This window comes from Rhipicephalus sanguineus, chromosome 1 (genome assembly GCF_013339695.2).
Source record: "Rhipicephalus sanguineus isolate Rsan-2018 chromosome 1, BIME_Rsan_1.4, whole genome shotgun sequence".
NCBI classification, from domain to species: domain Eukaryota; kingdom Metazoa; phylum Arthropoda; class Arachnida; order Ixodida; family Ixodidae; genus Rhipicephalus; species Rhipicephalus sanguineus.
The window spans coordinates 203,468,429-203,488,438 of NC_051176.1; the positions used below are offsets into that span (position 1 = coordinate 203,468,429).

General features: G+C 44.7%; 1 protein-coding gene across 11 annotated transcripts in view; it reads right to left on the minus strand.

Moving 5' to 3' along the window:
- The window catches only part of LOC119405804 (prolyl endopeptidase FAP), a 445,209-nt gene that overhangs the window by 15,884 nt on the left and 409,315 nt on the right, over window positions 1-20,010 (minus strand). For all 11 annotated transcript variants that reach the window (XM_037672649.2, XM_037672660.2, XM_049418803.1 and 8 more), the window contains 7 exons: window positions 19,637-19,715; window positions 18,067-18,455; window positions 10,810-10,935; window positions 9,721-9,951; window positions 4,597-4,820; window positions 1,731-1,829; window positions 1,402-1,672 (listed from right to left, as the gene is read on the minus strand). In XM_037672649.2, coding sequence (XP_037528577.1) covers window positions 1,402-1,672; window positions 1,731-1,829; window positions 4,597-4,820; window positions 9,721-9,951; window positions 10,810-10,935; window positions 18,067-18,455; window positions 19,637-19,715 — 1,419 coding nt within the window. The remainder of the gene's footprint in view (window positions 1-1,401; window positions 1,673-1,730; window positions 1,830-4,596; window positions 4,821-9,720; window positions 9,952-10,809; window positions 10,936-18,066; window positions 18,456-19,636; window positions 19,716-20,010) is intronic.

Consider the following 20,010-nt stretch of genomic DNA (forward strand, 5'->3'; position numbering starts at 1 on the left):
GAATAGTATATATGACATATTATTAAGAAAAATGGGCATTTTTTGTCATGGCTCAACTAGCACAATATTTTAAAGAATTTGAACTAGGCATGTGTGAATGGAACTTCTTGGTTCGAAGTGAAGTGGAAGCGATTTTGAATAGTAGCAAGGTTTGTATAGCAGTAGGGTGCAAGTTATAACTGGTACAATACGTTACGTTTTAAGGATTACTATACTTAGCACATATAAGCCCGCAGAGCACGCTTTTAAACTTAAAAAAGAATTAATTGGGGTGAAGGTAATATGTACATTTAACCTTGAAGTGTGGCTTCGCGGCAGTGCGGATTTCCCCTGGATAGGCGGTTTCACGGCATAGCACTTGCACGCTACAGTGAAACCACCTTTATCGAGGGTTATGTGCGCTCATATGTACTGCCAAGAGGAAAAGTATACGGACCACAGGAGCGCGTGCCGAAGTTGCGCTCTGCGCTATCTAGTGGCCAACCGTCTGCAGTCGAGAGGATAGGTCTGGCAGCGCAATCGCCAGAGCAATGCTCTCGATAACAGACAGCTCGCCACTAGATGGCGCAAACCGCAACTTCGGCACGCGCTCCCGTGGTCCGTATACTTTTGCTCACGGCACTACATACGTTCGTTCATTTCGAATTTAGAAATTTCGAATAAACTAAATTCGATTCGAAGCAAATTCGAATACTGTAATATTCGTTCGCATATTCGATGCGCCCGAATGTCCGCCCATCCCTACAAGTTATACAGCATGACTAATCTTCAACACATGGTAAGCTGAATGACGCAGGCTATAAAAAAATGTTATTAAAGTAATCAGTTTTGTGCCACGTGGTTGTTCGTCACTATTTATTTCACATGAAACACTAGTTCGGGTTGGTCGTAGTAGAGTGTTAAATGTGCACGAGGTTTTCTTGGGTCGTAAGAGCCATTTGCAATTTTTTGGTATAAAAAGCAATACGGTCATTTTTCATCTGAGCGTTTAACTTATTTCGAAGCTTCTTAATTTCACCGAAAAGTCTTTTCGATCTTTTCGCTTTAGAAATTCGTCAGAGTGAGTGTTTCCCTTCTTTTTGTTCTTTTTCAGTTAACCATACTTAAACCACGTTATTCTTACTTTCTTTTTACACTTTTCCACACTCGCTATGAAAAAGTGGTACTCATATAGTTCAGTGATTTTGCAAAAAAAAAAAAAAAGAGAGTCATACGAAGAATTGGCATTAGAGTAGACCGAACCGAACATTTCAAATTTGCTGCAGCTACTTGTTGCCTAAACAATTATATGAAAAAAGATATCACTTGTATGTCAAGAGTTATGCAGTATCTTTACCGCAGCATATATATTGAATTCGGAGCTTTTGGCAAAGGCGCGTAGTTTCAGCCGTATTGCGTTACCTGGCGACCCTGAGCTGGTCTTCGACTTCCACGGTGCCCAGGCGGCGGTAGACTTGGTGCAGCCGCCGGTCGCCCTGGAGTCCCGAGCCGCGGCCATCAACGAGGCCATAGACAATTCCCTTGCGGCTGGCCAAGTAGTGGCCCCAGTTGATGCGGAAGAGTTCCGTCACCTGCTGGGACCCGGGACCCCCGTAGACGTGCACAAGGAACGGGTACTTGAGCACCTCCTCGTCGCGCAGTCCCGGTGGCAGCAGTAGCCGCACCGACGCGTCTGCGAGAAGGACCGTTTCTCGCACTCGTCTCGCGTTAGAGCCGCGGTGAGCACTTACTGTATCCCTCAGGTAGGGGAACGACAAGGTTGCGCACTTGAGGCATGGCACGATTCTCGACGAGTTCCCTGAGTTCCGAATTAGGCTCCAGCATTTCCACTGGAAAGAACGAAACGAAACTGCTTAAACCAATGTTCACCGCTACAAGACTCACTCACATGGGAGCATCGCGTAGATCACTGCCTTTTCAGGGAGGGTGTTATAGTGGGTGAAAAACGCAGGGCAAATTCTATAACGAAATATGCGCGACCGAGCTTATGCGACGTTCCAATAAAGGTTCGTCGTCAAAAGGCGATTCATTTCAATGGATGACGTCAAATCCACCATTCGATACTGTAGACAGTGGCGGCGCCCGAGAGAAATTCTTCAGGCAGGAACTGCTGGCGCTTAGTGGACAGCGTCTTGGAGGTCACGGTGCGACCATGAATGCTCCAACTTACTTGCACGGGACGACTTCTCATTGGGTCTAATGTTTGAGCGTAAACCCTTGCTGAAGAAAAAGAACATAGCCTTCGCAGAACTTCTAAACACGACGCTGAAATGGGCACTAAACCAGCTGTCAAGGTTACCTTGACTACGTCAGTGAGAGTACTGTAACTTCTTTGGACTTCGGAACAAATGCAACATTAGTAGTTCTATTCTCGGCAAAAAAAGAAAAAGCTGTCTATTTACTTAATTAGGTACTAGACTGGAATTCAAAGCTACCCTTTAGCACTGAAATCCCACATAGAGGGTGGAGATCGCAGAGTTTGAGAACGCGTACACACGGCAGGTACCGCAACATGGGGGCGTTATGGTATTTTATGGTTATTGTGGTCATTATGGTTATTAAGACATTTTTATTGGCGCCAAACAGGTCGAGTGCCTGCAGCTTATTGTTAAAAGAGGCGGGATCCAAGTACTGGGACAGCTGGGACAAGCAGAAGAGGAAGACAATGAAGAAGAAAACGAAGAGAGCGCGTGCCGATTCATGATGACGATAATTTTCTATCTACGACACACGGCCAACCTCGAGCTTAACAGCTCTGCTGTAATGCATGCAAACCATTCAACATCACCGAACTCGTGCACGGTGCACGTGAGCACTGCTATTTCAATAAAAGCAGTGTGTTGAACCACCCCACAGTGCAAACAATGACGAAGTCCACAGTGGCATTTGCAGCGCCTGTCAAATAACTTCACAGGCGCTGCAAATGCTAATGTGAACCTGCAAACCTGGTGACCTCGAACTTCGGGAGATTCGTAAAGCAGGAGCGAGTGGAGATGGCGAAAAAAGAAAACTGGCGTACGCTTTTGTTAATTGTTTCTCAGTGCCGCAGAAACGTCATACACGCTCTGAATGATTGCCAGTAATTTGTAGTCGTCAGCAATCATACTAGTAATACGGCGCGTGCACGTATGAGTAATTAAGGAATAAAGTGTGCTGTGTCCTGTGACAGCTAGTACTAATAGCCCCTTCTGAATCTTAGTACGCTTTTCCTCAGGGCGTTGATGTGCTGCAGCGAAAGTGGCTTTAAAAAAGCATTCAGCACGTGATAGAACAAGGCCAGGAAATTTTGGAACCACCGTCTTTTTTAACAGCGAAGCTGTCCTAGCTCGGCGTAAAATGTGTGACCGTGCCCGAAAACTATAATCGTCATGAACGGGCATGTGCCACAGAATTTGGGCAATACCCACTACTCATCGCTACGGCGTGGCCTGTAATAACCCTGAGAACGAGTACAGAGAGAGATAGAGAAAGAAAAAGAGAAACAAAAATAGAGACGGCAAGAAAGATATAAAGAAAGAAAAAGAGAAAAATTCTTGCCGAAAAAAAAATTCTTCACGATGCGGGATTCGAACCAGCGTAATAAGCTCGACCCAAAGGCGAGCGTCCTAACCACTCGGCTATCCAGGAACGCCAGCAGATCAGAGCATGGCCTTGTATAGTATAGCGTAACAAGGGGGCGGGAAAGGGAATAAGCGTGAGGAGGAGAGAAGTGACGGTGAGGAGGGAAAGAAGAGGGGAGAGAGTAAAACGTAGCACAGAAAGAATGAGAAATAGAGAAATAGAAAGAAATGCAGATAGAAAAAGAGAACATTAACGAAAGAGAGAAAAAGAAGTAGGGAGAGAAAAAAAGATAGAAAGAAAGAGGAAGCAAGCATCGCGTCGTCTAGCGATCAGATACCGCACCACCTGGCCAAGCCGCGCATGCGCAGTAGCTAAGCCGCGTCCACCAACGGAGACATCGCGCTCAACCTCCGCTCTATAGTGCATAGCCTGGCTGAGCCCCATCCTGTCCAGATTCATGGGGCGTCCTAAGAAAGTGCGCACTCTCGAGAAGGAAGCCACGCATCTCGAAGGTAGACGTGCCGGTCGACGGGGAGTACGAGCGGCGACGGCCCGTGCTTCGTTGTGCTAAGCTTCGCGCGACTTAGTGCAAACTGCCCGCATTTTTTTTTCATTTTATTTTATTTTTCGCGGTGCGGTTAGAGTTAGGTTCTGCGCGTCTGGATTGGATGATGATGCCCAAACTGCAAGTGACCGACGCGGCCTCCATTATTGCTAAAATTGGGGCAACTGAGAAAATTTTTAGGCAGGTCGGGCATTTCGGCGTTGCCTGGCGCAATTTCAACAAATTTCACGGTTTTAGCTCAGCTTGGTGCAAAAATAAGGAATTGTATCAAATTGGTGGAACTGGCGCAGCTGTTGAATCCCTGCTACGAACGAACTAGCTCCAATGAATACCGTTAAGATCCCCCCCCCCCCCCCCCCCCCGCAAACTACAGTCCTATGACGGAATATTTTGGTGTCGCGCGCGGGTGCCGAAATATTTCACGTAGGGTTGATATTGAAAGGGCTGGACTGATGCGTGCAGCCACTTACGCTGCTTGTTGTCGGCCGTGCTGTACAGTGCCACCCAGGGCACGCCCGGACCAAGACACTCGAGCACGTAGTACTCGGCATTTAGCGAGAACCAGGCGTTGTTGTAGAGGCACTGATCGCCCAAGTCGCAGGTCAGGCACACCGGATGAGTGCCCTCCTTGTCGAACGGCACCTGATACACGTGCGACTCACCGGGCCGGCCTTCACGCGTGCTTCGGTAGAACCTGCGGTAGCGAACGCTCGTCTGAGTCACGGCACGAATATACGCATTCGAAACATACCGTACAACGAACTACATTCGTAACCATGTCTGTTCAGTACACTCAGCTTGAGAACTGTCAATTCGAGTTATTTTTGATGAACTCTTGCGAGTCTTCGTGTGACGCACGCAGTAAATAAACGGTGGTCAGCTTTGGCAAAGGGTAAACAAAGAATCGGATGATCTTGATTAGATTTATTGCAGGTAAAGGAAAGACGTCGAAATACGCCGGTCTGTTAGAGTGCGAGCCTTAGATATTTTAAAAAATATAGTCGGAAACTGTAAAATGAAAAGTAAGTGAAGCAAGAAATTTTAAACTGTGTAAGCCAGTAATATAAAGCGACACCAGAATTCCGCTAACCCCATCTCTTGGGTCACATAAATAGTACAAAATTGGTATATCATACACCGCTCTAAAACATGCCATTAACTGTAAGGATTTTACAGAAGTCGCGTATACAGTGTAATAGATTCAGGTAATCTCTAAACCACAGATCATACTTGTCCCACATACAGGGTGTTTTTTTTTAAAGACAATACAGATTTTTTATAAAAAGCTGTGACAGTCAGGCCTCTCGTCTTCGCAAACGAGCTCTACGCCGATGCGGAAATACTTTTGCCGCAACTAAAGCTACATTCAAAAGAGTAATTAACAAATACTCATTAATGAACTTTTTAATTCATAACTTTACGACCGTTGTTTAAACTTAAGAGTTGTATAGGGCATGAAAATACATGGCATACCAATTTTTTTTTAAAAATCGCATCAAACGCACTAATTTGAGATAGTAATTAGCGAAAATGAAGACCCCAGTCGAGGCGAAACCGAAACAGCGCGCCGGGAGCGCAAGAAATCCGTCAGCGCTGTTACGTCAGGCCGGAAGCTCGCGTGACAATTTTTGAAAAAATGCGCGTGGCCGCAATTATGGTAAGGAAAAACGGCAAGCCGTCTCGAATACCCAATTGGGCCACTTATCCTTGCGTTTGGTGTGTAGTGCTTATCCGTTTCTTTGGTAAACTCGAAAGAAGTGCAAAGAACTCGTTCGCTTGCCTGCGAGAAGCAGAGCCGCAGTGGCTGCAGCCTCGTTTTAAGGTGTACATTGAAAGAAGAAGTGGAAATTGCGGTTTTCTTGGGTACGGCGCGAAAGAAACAGATTAACAAGTTTTTTAATTACTCATTTGAATGTAACTTTAGGTGCGGCAAAGTTTTCCCGCCTCGGCGTAGAGTTAGTTTGCGAAGACGACAGGGGCCTGACTGTCACAAAATTTTTATTTAAAAAATGTGTATTGTCTAAAAAAAAAAAACGCCTTGTATACGATGTAAGACACACAGCGCTACAGAAATGTGATATGTTCGGTTTCTGTTGCAGAGTTACAGTTTTAAACTACATGCTTTTACTATTCGTGTTAGTTTACCGACTTTTGGGAATACTGAAAAAAAAAAAAAGAATTTCAGGCCTTAAATAAAAATTTTATTTAAAGCACACGACAAAGCTCATGTTTCTCTTTTATATTCGAAGAACTTATTTCAAATACGTTCATTGGTTATATAACAATTATTGCTGACTTCGGAGAAACAAACAGCGAATTTGTTGCACTGTCTACGAAGGTTTTGCAAAAGTCTTACTCACATATAAACTGTACATTTTAAAGAGCCGTAAGATACATTAATTTTGTCCGATATGGAGGTTTTATCAAGTGCAGTTTACGGTATCGTGATATCATTATTTTTTTCATTGCAATGTAACAAAATTGTTAACTTGCCAGTTTCGTTTGAAATTTCGCAATTTCAGCAAGTGTCATAAAAAATCAACATACAAAAAAAATTCTGCATCCTACATTCACTAAACTTAAACAATTGATTTATATTAAATGAAATAAAACTAACGAAATTTGGTACAGTGATTATCGAAAAAAAATATTTCACCGTTCCCATGTATTCGGATAGGAGCCTATACTATAGCTAAAGCTTCGTCTTTAACAGCAAAAAAAAAAAAAAGTATAATATAGGCAGGGGGACGAAGTCTGCACCCCATCCCCTTTTCCCCGAGAGAGCATTCAATTACTCCAATCAACAAGCAGTTACGGCTAACGACTCACAAGAGTTCGTTAATTAGTCTAAATCATGAATAAAAACCCAAATTGAGGTGAAACGAGCGGTGTAAGCAGACTGCGCAGAAACCTGTGTTCATGATGAAATGCTGCGTGGATTCGGGAGGTGGATGCTGCTTCTTGCTCTTTTGATCACACTTTTACGTAGCGGCGCACTATGTCATAACTGCAGAGAATTATTACGACTCGACGGTTGTTAAGCCCTGCGTTCACCAGAGTCGCCAAACGATGACGAAATTTCGATACATTCCCACTGAGTCGGCAAACTCGCTTACGTTATTAGGAAAGTAATAGCTACGAAACAAATCCACAGAAGGTCCCCCACTTTCACCGCAGCATAAAAATTACACGAATACACTTATTGGATAGCGCTGCTTGAGAAGACCTTTTGTACAGTAGCCAGACTGAAAGACGAAAAGCAATATGCTGTTCGGCATTTCGCAAAATACCATCGGATATTTGACAACGAAAAATAGCGTTGACTTGTACACAAATGCTATGTTACACATGAACTTCATAACTGAGTGAGTCCGCTATCTAGGCTACTAAATTCCGATATCTAGGCGCCGTAGTATACAGACACTTGCTTATTGACTTCTGTCGTCGTAGCCCAAGATAGCTTTTCTCTGCAAATTTTACAATGTACGCCAGGTGCTCGATAACGAATTTTATGTTTTCCAGGCTACAGGTAAAAAGAATCAAACCTAAAGAGAAAACATGTATCCAAAAAGCCGGATATGCATTTTAGCTCAGCAAACGTGATTTCCTCCCTAACGTTGCCTCCTCAAGAGGAGACGTGTGTGACGCGGAAGCTAGCTACGAGCAAAGTTGGTTGCTTCGCTGATGCGGGCAGAAAATTCGTGTGTTTTTCTGACTTGTTAATTACAGGTCTGTCTCACTGGACGCATAGGAGGAGACTAGGATGCACAGTAGTTAGAGATACTAACGTGTCAGACAGTGATACGTGCATCCTTGCCTGCTCTGAACAGCCGCAGATAGCATAGGCGTGCGCAGAGTTCCCCATTAGGGGGGGGCAAAGGTTCGTCGCAGCGCCCCCCCCCCCCCACTCTACTAAGTCAATGAATGGTGCAAATTTTGCGCCCCCCCCCTCTTGGGTGACTAGAAGGGTCAATGTACGGGGCAGATTTAGCGCCCCCCCCTCTTAGGTGATTAGGGGGGGGGCGCCCCCCTGCCCCCCCTGTGCGCACGCCTATGGCAGATAGTACAGGCTAGAGTCAAATTAAAGGATAAAGAAAGGCATGAATGTGGCAAAAGCAAACAACTGTACGGCGTATTTTCAAGGCGTCGATTACGAATTCCAAAATAATTTTCTTGTCAAAGCTCGGAATGCCATCTATCTTTAAAAGGGTATGGGACTGAGATTGTTGGTAGGGCTTCATGACTGCGAAACAGCGCGAAAAACGAGGACAAAGAAAGAAACGAACGGAACAGCGCTTGGTCCCATTCGTTTTTTTTTTTTTTTCTGTGTCCTCGTTTTTCGCGCTGTCTCGCAGTCATGAAGCCTATCTATGAACATCATTTAGTAATGTGGTAAAACAGATCAGCCACATTGATCGCCCAGCACTCCGTCCCTCTTTTTGTTTCGTTTCTTTCGTTTTTCATGCGTATGGTTGTTTTTATAAGTAAGCAAGCGACACATTTGTCTATAGGGCGCGGAAACGTTACCCAGAGATGTGCTTGCGTGGCCGTCCACAGTAGGCCACTGGTTTGGGAACACTTCCGATGAGAACGCTTGGTGAAAGGGCTGATCGCCGCCCCTGATTACAGTCATTGTACAAGAAACATTCCCTGCTTCCATTTATGAAGCATTATGCGCCTTGGCTAAGTAGAGCGGTAGAGCTGCCAAACCCAACGTGTTGGCATTACACGGCTGCACGAATACTGCCTTCAGTGAATTCGCTATAATTAGGCAGGTGTCTCGCCGCGTTCTTTGTAGTACGGCGCTCCAAAGAACGGATACAGACGTTTTCACCTCGCCCTCTAAACCTCTGGAAGAACAGCATAATGCTACGGAAGCCTCACATCATATTTTGTTTGGCTACACTGGTATCGCCGAAATAGCTTTTCTCCTGACTAGATTGTGTGTATGTGTATTTGTATTAAAGATGTAGCTATATTAAACAACGTTCCTCTGACCCATCAGGGTAAAAAAAAAATTCGAATCTTTGAGAATGTCCGACAGCATGAAGAATGTAAAAGGAGAGGTCAGCCTTTTACAGTCGCTGCTGTGTTACCTTTTCATGGCGTGTTTGGCGATATGAAGCAGCCCATTGAACCAATGTAACAGTACGGCTACATTCCTCTAGTCGTGACAATATATTTATAAGAACCCCAGGCGGTCAAAATTTCCGGAGCCCTCCACTACGGCGTCTCTCATAATCATATCGTGGTTTTGGGATGTTAACCCCAGAAATTATTATTATAGTATTTAGTATTTCACATATCTGCGCTTCCTTACCTGGGGGCTAGAAGAGATCCCTATGAGGTCATTTCTGAGGCACATATATAATTACTGAAGCAGTCTAATTCTCAGGCTTCTCGGTGCACTGCCGCAGAATTCGAACGGCTAACCGCTAAACCAATGTGTGCCTAGATTAACAATACAGTGCAACCAATTAATGAGTCATTACAAAGTGAAGTTTGTCTTCTCCCCGCGCAGAAGTGAAGAGGTAGGCAGAACAAAGCAATAGGAGAGCGGCCTTGTACGCGCCGCTTTACATCGGAATACGCACAGGTGGTGCGTCTTGGGCCGGAACGCGAGCGCGGCGATGGTGTCGTACGGGCCGTGCGTGAGCCACTTGCGCCGCTTCTCCTGGAAGGCAGCCAGGTGCCGGAAGTTGCCGTGGTGTGCGTCCTGCACGGGCAGCCGGAGGAAGAAGGCGGGGCCCCCTGGCAGCGGGGGCGTCACGAGCGGCGGCTCGCTGAGCTCGATCCAGCCGCCCGAGGCCGTCTCGACGGCCTGCCTGCGACGACGAAGAAGCAAGTTAGTGACGAAGCCTGTATGTGGGCCACTCTGACCACGGAAGGCCAGCCTACAGGCTAACCAGCATCAAGCGAAGCAACAGTGCCGCATGGTCCTGGAGCCACGGCTGTCTCGACACACTCAAAAAGCGACTAATGCGATTTCGAAAATGCTAGTGATTGCTCTAAAGAGAAGGCCGAAGTGATCTTGCATTGCTAGAAAACTTATTTCTAGAGCTACGCCATTCGATAGATAAGAAAGTTTTTGCCACAGCGCAGGGTAACCCTGACTACAAATGCTCTCTGCTCGGTCATGGTGGCTACAAGTGATAAATTCTAATAGTGCACCTTTTCCTCTTTTGCGTATATCGTCTCATTTACTATTTTTGCCCGTCTCCTAGCTGTAATGTGGCTCACTCGAAGTTGCTTAGGGCGTTGCCCAGATTTTCTGCGTGCAGTTGTATTGGTTGAATTACACTGCCAAGGAGCAGCTAAACGCAGTGTTACAGTGTTACAGCGTGGAACATCAACCGTGCTTTTTCTTAACTCTTGGGCACACCACCCGCAAATTCCTGTCGTAACTATCCAGACACTAATTTGAAGTGCTCTTAAAAGTGCGTCTAGGCGCCCGATTTCGGAAGAGAGAAGACGGTAGTGAGAGGGGCACTTGGCCATTCATAAAAGCTCTGGTGTAAGACGGAGATTGATTAATTGAAATAACTTTAATGATTGAAATAACTTTGATGGTTGAAATAACTTTAATGTAAGACGGAGATGGCGCGGGACAAATGCTTAATTCGCACGTCGCGACCTCCATCTACTCCGCCTAGTTGATCTGAAAGAGAGAGGACGACTCTTACTTGGAGCAGTGCCAGGCCGAGGCGGCCTCCCGGCACACCGACACCAGCGTCCAGTTCTGCGCCCGCGACAAGAAGTTGACGAGCAACGCCTTTTCGTCCAGGAACGCCACCATCGTCACGTAATACCTGCAGTGAGAACGTGTTTTCGCCGCTGTCAGCACAACGTTAACAACATATATAGCGTTACTGAGTAAGTGTGACGGAGAAATGTTGCTGAGCTCGTAGATGCTGTTCTCCACAGCCGCATGGATCGTGTCGTATCGATCCTTCGCTTCCTTGTGCATTACATGTTATTCGTCGGTTTTGGGTGGCGCGAGCGGGGTGACTATGCGGCGCTCTCGTATCGGAAAGAACGTTGCCTCGCTGCACCTCACCGTGCACGCTCTACAGCCACTTTTGCGTTGTCGGGGACTTCAACATCAGAGAGGACAATATGACAGTCACAGCAGTTTATGCTGTGGGGTGAAAGCAAACAGTCTTTAAGGCTTTACAAAGGCTTTCATCCGTTTTAACAAATAGAAACAGCAACATAAAATCATAACTTGCATGCCACATAGTCAATCGCCCATCAGCGTTCTGTTTTCGAACGTTCGGTTTCCAAACGTCCTGTGCAAAGTCTCGAAGATGACGTAATTTATGTGCCGTTTTCAGCCATAGCTTTCTGGGGACAGCGGGGTAGCACAACGAGGCAAGTAATGCTTTCACATTAAATTGTACCCAAGACAACTGTGAAAGAAGCGTATCCGTTTTCTTGCAGGCCTCATAAAACAGCTTGTTAAGTAAGTCGACAGATCAGCGATAGCCTGACTGTATACGTGCTCACTGTAGGAAATAAGGTTCGCTGGCAACGGCTGACCGCGGATACTGCAAGCATATTAGTAGCGCACCAGGAATCGGTCGAAGTCGCTAGAGCAAAAAAATGGGGCAGCTACGCACTAGTGGTGCAAGGACTGAAAAACAGCGGAGCTAGCGGCCTTCCCTTCCTCCTTTCCCCTCCTCCTCACCCTCACTTTCCTTTCCTATCACATTTCTATACTATACTATACTATACTATACTATACTATACTATACTATACTATACTATACTATACTACTATACATGGCTATGCTGTGCTTTACCCTCTACCCTCCTCCTTACCCTCAATTCCCTTTCCCACCTCTTGCTATGCTATACTGTACATAGTTATGCTACGGTTACCCTCTCACCTCCTCTTTTTCCTCATCCTTTCCCTCCTCCGCGTTCTATAATCAGTCCTCCTAACCCTCACTTCCTTTTCCCATTACCTTGCTAAAGTATACTATACAAGGCTAATGCAATGCTTTACCCTCTCCCCTCCTCCTTTCCTTCCCCCTCAGCCTTACGTAACTTCTCCTCACCCTCACTTCCCTTTACCACCACTTTGATATACTATACTATGCATGGCTATGCATGTCTATGAATGTTTTTTGACATTTTCTTGTCAAATTCATAGCCACGCATAGCCAAGCTAGGAGCTGATTGGCACATACCCGCTTTCTGTGGCGCATAACCGCCCAGTTTTGTGTGGACGATCCCGGAGTTTGCCAAGCTTAAACAGCTCCGCTGTTAAAAAGGTACAGATGAACCTATGCATAGTAGTACAATTATCCGTTACAAGTTGAAACTTCTTCTTTGACCCCTACAAAACGTATGAGGCTTTGCCTCATAGCAATACTGCCTAACAAGAAAGCCAGCTTGCCGTTTACGTTCTAACGCGAGTATCGCGCATTCGCTCATTTGCTTCCCTAAAATTATTCTCTTGCGATGTCAAGCCTTTATTTAGGTATTTTGTGTCAACCATATTTTTGTAACGTAAATGTGAGCCAAGATGAGAACTACGGCACATGTGTCAAGGATTTTACGAAAAGCAATGTTCTCAGCAAGATGACACCTGATCAGTATAGCTACTCCTGTTCAGGATGGCTTACTTTTTTGCAACATGGGTGCGTTATCCGATAGTCAGAAAAATGAGTAACAAAGTTACGCGAGAAGTTTGCTCTCTCAGCATTCTGACATTACGGTAGACTAGCCATAAATTCAAAAGCTCTCGGCTTATCTCAACTTAAAAAAAAAGGCTAAAATAAAAATATGGCTTAAGAAAAAATCGCAATTTAATAAACAACCTTTTGAATGTTAAACAGCACCGTACATAAAAAAACTGGTAGATACGGAGCACCACGTCGAACCGAATGACTCGTGTCATATCTGCAGCCTGACAATATTATTTAAAAACTCGTGATTTTGTCAGCTACTTCGCAGAAACGCCAGGAGCGTTATCACCGAGAAAAATAATTAGATTACGTCCGTCTTCACGGGAAAGTAATTAAAAAGAAAGTCGCTTGAGGTAGTGCTACTTTTCAAAAGTTATTGCCATTGCGAACCACAAGCTTTGGAGATGCCAATAACTACAGATACTAAGGGAACACTCGATATCTCAGAAATCTAAAGAAATACTAAATATAACGTGTTATATGGTGTATTTCTGAAATGAAGTCAGCAGCACGTATTACTTCGGTGCTCGTAGATGTATTATACTACAAACACTAATATAAGTTACATACTGCCGAACTAACTACGTCATGGAAATGCTACAGCATTATTTTTCCTCGAATGCTAAATGATTACGCGAAATCTGAAATTGCCATTGCTAAAATTAATCTTATGCAACTAGCCGCGTTATTTGTTAGTTGAAATAAGTTACCATTTATGACACAATTTTTTTTGCAAGAACATAATAGTGCGTGCTAACATATCTCGTTTATACGTATATACGAATATAGCATTGTTTATCGTGTATCTACACCGCATACTTCTGACATTTTGTTGTCTTTTATCGCTGTGTATAGCATTAGCTATGAGAGTATGCACTTTCTTTTTGTTTTGTAATGAGGCTGTTTGTCTGCTGTCGTGTATGTCAGAAACAGGACCAAATATCTTCTCAAGCTTACAAGCTACGACTTTTCTCCTTGGTCCATCTTATAATAATGCAGTTGTAATTTTTTAAAGAACAAACAAAATGAATGAAACGAAAATCTATAAATTCGGGTTAGGCAACACGAAAAGTAAAAAAAAAAAGAGAGAAAAGAATGAAAACCGGCATAAATACGCAAAGATTATAACCTACCCCGTAATTATCATACGTACGACAAGAAAGAGTTGAATAACTCTAGGGTAGCATTCATTATTTCCGTAATTTGAACATCTTCTCTATGACACAATTGTTAATACTTATTAACGGTAGGGCTGAGACACAGGGACAGTTAGTAGCGTAGTATACCCGGAATCCGCTACATAAAACGGCTGATCTCAAACGTAATAAAGGATGAGAAAGGACCGAGGAAGTATGTACAAAACAAGCATACGGTTCTTTCCGCACACGTCGTGCGTATTTTATGAGCTCACCTCATCCGTACTGTAGGGGCACAAAAAGATACTGAATGTTGAAAAGAGGACTAGTCTTTGCCTTTTTAGTCTTTTGTCATGCCTGCTGACTTTCCTCGCTTTCCTACGATGCGCTGGGCTCACTAAAGCCCCCAGTCGGTCGTCTCACGCCATATAGTATTATAATGTGCGCTGTTCAGCTTTTAGAGATTCAGCGCATACTGAGTACACGCACGCTCTTTCTTTTAAGAACAGTATGTTATAGAGCAAAGTCTTCAACACATCAAATTTGCTCACAGTGCTCGAGACGCCAAATTACGGTGCGACTTCTTCGTGTTCCATTTGCCAGCGTCACAGGGGCCCGTTGCTTCCTGTGAACTTCAATAAGGCCGCTAGCATTTGGCTCCTTATACGGAAGCGCGCCGTTTCAAAAATTTTAATGTTGCTATGTTGTACGCTTTGCGGCGTGTGATTAAAGACATGTCCTCGAAAGCGTGGGGAAGTTGGCAGGCCAACGTTCGCGTTGTTCATAAATATGACCGTTTCTTTATAGAAAGCACAAACAAACAAATAAAGTATAAAAAAATAAATAAAGTAACGACAGTTTCTGCTCTTATCCACAAAAGATATCGCTTCCTATAGCGTGCTTACAATAAATTTCATGGCTGCAAGCGCGTAGTTGGACACTTACGTGACATAAAAACGCGATAAAAGTAAATTTCAGCCACTGCATTAATCATAATGCGCTTGAATGGAGGCAGAAATAATAGCCAGACGTTCAGGAAGCGCCACTTCTCGGTATTATCATTTTCTTTTTTCGTAGGCCTCGCACGTTTTAGGCTGCACACGAAAGAACTCTATGGCCCTTGGCCCATAGGTCTGCCAGAGCCTTTAGTGCCGTCCATAATAATGCTCCGCTTCTCTGGAGGCCTTGCACAACCATTTAGCGAAAGTAGTTCTTTCTCAACTGAAACAACTTACATTAGAAAAGTTTTTGAATGGATCTATGTGTATTAAACATTTCATCACGCCGTATTTCAAATGCAACTTTTACTTGACTTCTATACTGTCGAAAGAGCATAAGCGGTTGTTCTCTTTTATGTTCGTCGTCTCCAAGTGAGTATATTGCTAATGTAGAAACCTTCTATCGGAAAGAACCAATAGCAACTGCATTAGGTCAACACAATAAAAGAAAACAATGAAATAGAGCAAATAGGAAAAACTTAGGAATGTAACTTTTGAAGGATGACTGCGTTTGAAATAAAAGCCGGAGGTCACGAAATGAAGCTCCTTTTTGCCCGTCAGATGAAAGAGGTCGTTGATTACATAGAAGGTACTGCTTGTAATTCGCCGGATGGGCAGCCGGCACGGCGGTTGCCTGCTGCGAAGGCGCACAGCAAGACGCAAGAAAAAGATTGCTGTTTTCGGTTTAAGTCTTCTAAGATCACCGGGGTCTTTCATTAATAAGAAGATGGTCATCCGTACAGACGTACAGATGGACGAAATCTCTACACACATTTCTAGTGAGGGAGAAATGAATGTACCGGAAGCATCGGAGACGATTGTGCACTTAAGTGAATAGCCGAACGCTTTTAGAAAGCTCTTCGCTTCATTAAAGGGATGAGGCGACTCTGACGGCAGATATTTGTTATACCGGGTGTTTCAAGAAATGTGTCCGAAATTTTCACAAATCGGGGAAATGCGATATTTGTTCGATGCCTTCACAATTACTTCTTCTGTAGCCGCAGGCATGTTAAGATGGTTAAAGACATCATTTGGGACAGTAATTAAGAAAGTTAGAATTAAAAAAGAATTGTAATTAGTGGAGTTAAGTGGTTATGTCCCATAGGAGAATTAAATTAATTCATGCGAAGAACCAATCGAAGCTCTGAGATTTCGAAAAAGCGGCTTCTAGTAATAATTATGAAGTAATGAAATTCACCAAAATTCAGCGGCGAAACCGAAACGCGGAAGAGCGCAACTGCTATATTCTTCTGAGACGTCCAGAGTGAGTGAGCGTCGTTATATCAACCACCAACCGACATCGTCGTGTGGGTGTGCGGGCTGCGCTTGCAATTATAGCACACATGACGCACATACGTTAACGAGCGCGGAAGAACTAGACCTCTGTAATCGTTGTCTTGAATAGTGACGTCATTCTGGTCATCTGCTTGTTGTGCTCATCGGTACTTCGACTTCGGTTTCGCCGTTGAACTTGGTTGAATTTCATTACGTCACAATACTTACTTGAGGCCGCATCTTATACATCTCAAAGCTGCGATGGGTTTTTCGCATGAAGCACTTCAATTCTCCCATGGGACGTAACCGCCTAACTCCACTAAATAAAAAGTTAATTAACTTTCTTAATTACTGTCCAAAATTATCTCTTTAACCATCTAAAGATGCCTGGGGCTACAGAAGAAGTAATTTTGAAGGCATCGAACAAATGTTGAATTTCCCTGATTATTGAGGACTTTGGACACATTTCTTGAAACACCCGTATAGTGAATATATTTTTGTAGTGCTCGTTGTTTCATTGTATAATTCCGCAGAGAGAACAGAGTTGCTAACAAGCGCATTGTCATACTAGACGGTGTTACATACCGAACACACACTGAACGTAGTGATCGCGTACGTTCTTTCGCCTTAGCGCGTGTTTTTCTTCACATATATTCAACGCAGTTACTGCGAAGAAAAACAGTGCGGAAACGGGACAGAGGTCAAGAAGCACGAAACACCGGGCTGTTTTTCGTCGAAGCAACAAGTACCAACTGACCTTTCAAGATACTCTTCAGCGCAGTTCTGCTGCGACAAATTTAGTGAAATTGTAAGCCCATGTTCCACCTAAGCTTGTTAGAAAATAAGGAAGAAGTGTTCTACGTACTCTAGGACGTTGAAGAACAGTGTCGTGCCACGAGTTCCACTAGAATGTTGCATGCTTACAGACGTTCTCCCCGTCTCACTCTATTGCGAGATGACTTAGAGTCTTTAGACTATCGTAGTATGTGCGGCGGTAACCTGTGCTTGCTATAGGAGGGTCACGACTATAGTTTTTCTTCCTTGCTTTAGGAATTCATGGTAAATTTGAAAGCGCTGTTTGTTTTAATTGTGTTTAACAGGGCATGCTTTGACGTTAAATTTTTCACTAAAGTTGAACATGCGTTACTTGTGCCACAAGGGCTACCCGTAAGTCGTAGTCAGACTGTAAACATGTGATACGGCCCGGATGCAACCTCAGGCGCGTGTGTAACAAACACTTGATTACCTAAGAAAAATATGAAGGTAAATGCGCACCGAAGTAATCAAACTGTCATAGTGTGGGAATGATCTCTTGATCGCAGAGAAAAATAAACACGAAACTACATGATGCATATACCGCAAGCTGTAGTTGCGGCGTCAGCTTATCTCCAGATTAGGGCTATATTGACGACCAGGAAGAAAAGAAAAGAAGAAAAGAAATCCCGTAGAATCAGCCATCACGCACGCCTGCACTAATCTTGCTTAATCAGGACCACTGATGTAAATATTTCCTACTGAAAAAAGCCTGCACGTTGGAGAAGGGCAAACATAGAAAAAAAGCGTTCAAAGCGTCAAACACACAGAAAGGCGACAGGGACGTATTACCCAAACGTGATATTGGCAGGAACATGAAAGCAAACACTTTGGTCGTTGGCAGTCTCGGCTCAACTGCCCATCTCGTCTCTTTACTTCACAAAATAAAACCAACTGTTCCAAGTTTCTATTCTAGTGTAAAGAGACTAGATAAAGCGAAACTGGTGAATGCCACGCGAGCGCTTGTGAAGTATAGTATTCAATTTCGATGCGGCACTTAAGCACCAGCTGAAGGATCGACTTACTCGCTGGTCTTCTCGAGCAGTTCCTGCGGCGGCTGCACGGGCTTGGCAGCCTCGGCTCCCCCGTGCGTGACGGCAACCACGTGCAGCTCCACCTCCGGGTTGGTGGTGCCGGCCTTCGGGTAGCGCAGTGGCAGCAGCGCCGGATACTGTCCCTCGTACAGTGGAAGCGTCATGGCGCTAACGGCGCTGTCGTTGAAGGTGGCGTAGCAGAGGCGGCTTCCACCGGGCGACCACCAGAGCGCACCGCTCGAGCCCAAAACCTCCTCCTCGTAGAGCCAGTCGGCTATGCCGTTGAACACGACACCCGGCGAGCCCGTGTCCGTGAGCCGCACGGGGGACGAGTCGCCCACGCTCGGGATCAGGTACAGGTCGTTCTCGAACACGTACGTCTGGCAAGAGGAGGACAAAAAAAAAATATGTAGACACGAAGATTCCCTGACGAAACTTGACAGCTGTTCTCTGCCTGCGCTTTTGCCATTCGTGCCGGCTGCCGCGCGATAACGACACGATCGGCGAAGCCACGACCAATCAGTGACTGCACTTACAGAAGATAAGTTGTGTGAATTCGCGGCCGAGATCGAAGCCCGTATTCCCAACATACTTCTCTCACGTATCATCTCATGGCATTGCTCATCGCGGCCGTGATGTTCTCGCTATCGTGCTGGTTGATATAGACGATAGTGCGAATGCGAGCGCCCCTACGTTAGAGAGGCTTCCCGAACATGTATTGACAAAACATCTCTTATATTAGATTGCATAACAGCATCCCCCTCCATACCGCCACCCCTCAAGATCACGGCACAAAAGTGCTTCGGATTTCGTCAGTAATTATTGGACCACTACATGGACACCCTATAATAATTCGCGTACGAAAACGGAACGCGCGCACGCACACACGCGCACCAAAAAACGAACTAATGAAAACACGTAGGCCATTTGTGACAGCAAGCGAGGCGTCATGTTTCGTGAACCCTGACGAACAAAATGAGGACAGTATAGGCATAAGGTGCTTAGATCTAATAAGTATAACCTAATATTTCGGATGGCTGTGTCAGTCTGACAGATGACCACAGGTGCGCCGATTCATTGCACGTGAATCGCACTGAGCTGCATGCGTTTATTTCACACGTACGCGTGGTGACATATACCCGAATTAAAGGAAATTAAATTGAGCCCACATTTTTGGAGAATAACTCGTGTACTGCAGAAAGGTTTAAATAGTAGCCGCTCGTAAATCGCAGACAGGTTATTACTGAGGGCGACCAGTCTGCGAGGCTGCAACAGTCTTCAGAAAAAGAAATATTTTGAAATTCAGACCAAGGACTCTATTTAAAAAATAAATATATTTTGTACTAAACAGAACTTGAAAAAACGAACACCAGTGAATCGGGATTGAGAACATAGAAACGCGGCGACTGCCCACCACTCTAGTCGTTTTAAGGAAAAGAGGTTTAAAAAAATCATTTGAAATGCGGTTCCGGAACCAAAACACGCCTACTGATTTCTACTGTAGCAGCAGTCACGCATCTCCATTTTGCTTCAAGGACAAGTTGGACTTATCTGTACGTACCAGCTGGTTTCCAGTTTGGCCCCAGGCAGCATATTGTAGTTCTTCCTGGTTCGAGCTGTGTTTCAGCGGAAACACCTCTCTGAAGAGCACGAGAAAAACCCATTTCGGCAAATAAGTTAATCAAGACAGTCATTAGAAAAAGTTATACTATTGAGCAGTAATTATCACACAGCCTGATTATCTGCTTGTCGCACACACCTTAGCACCTTAGCACCGTGTGCCATCCAAGTTCAAAAGGTTATGAGCCCTGCAACGTAGGCACTGAGATTGCATTTTGGTGAAGGCGATACGCGAAAATGGCCGTATGGCGGTGACCGCATACAGTTGAAACTCGATTTAACGAAGTGATCGGCACTCGCGAATTAGTTCATTAA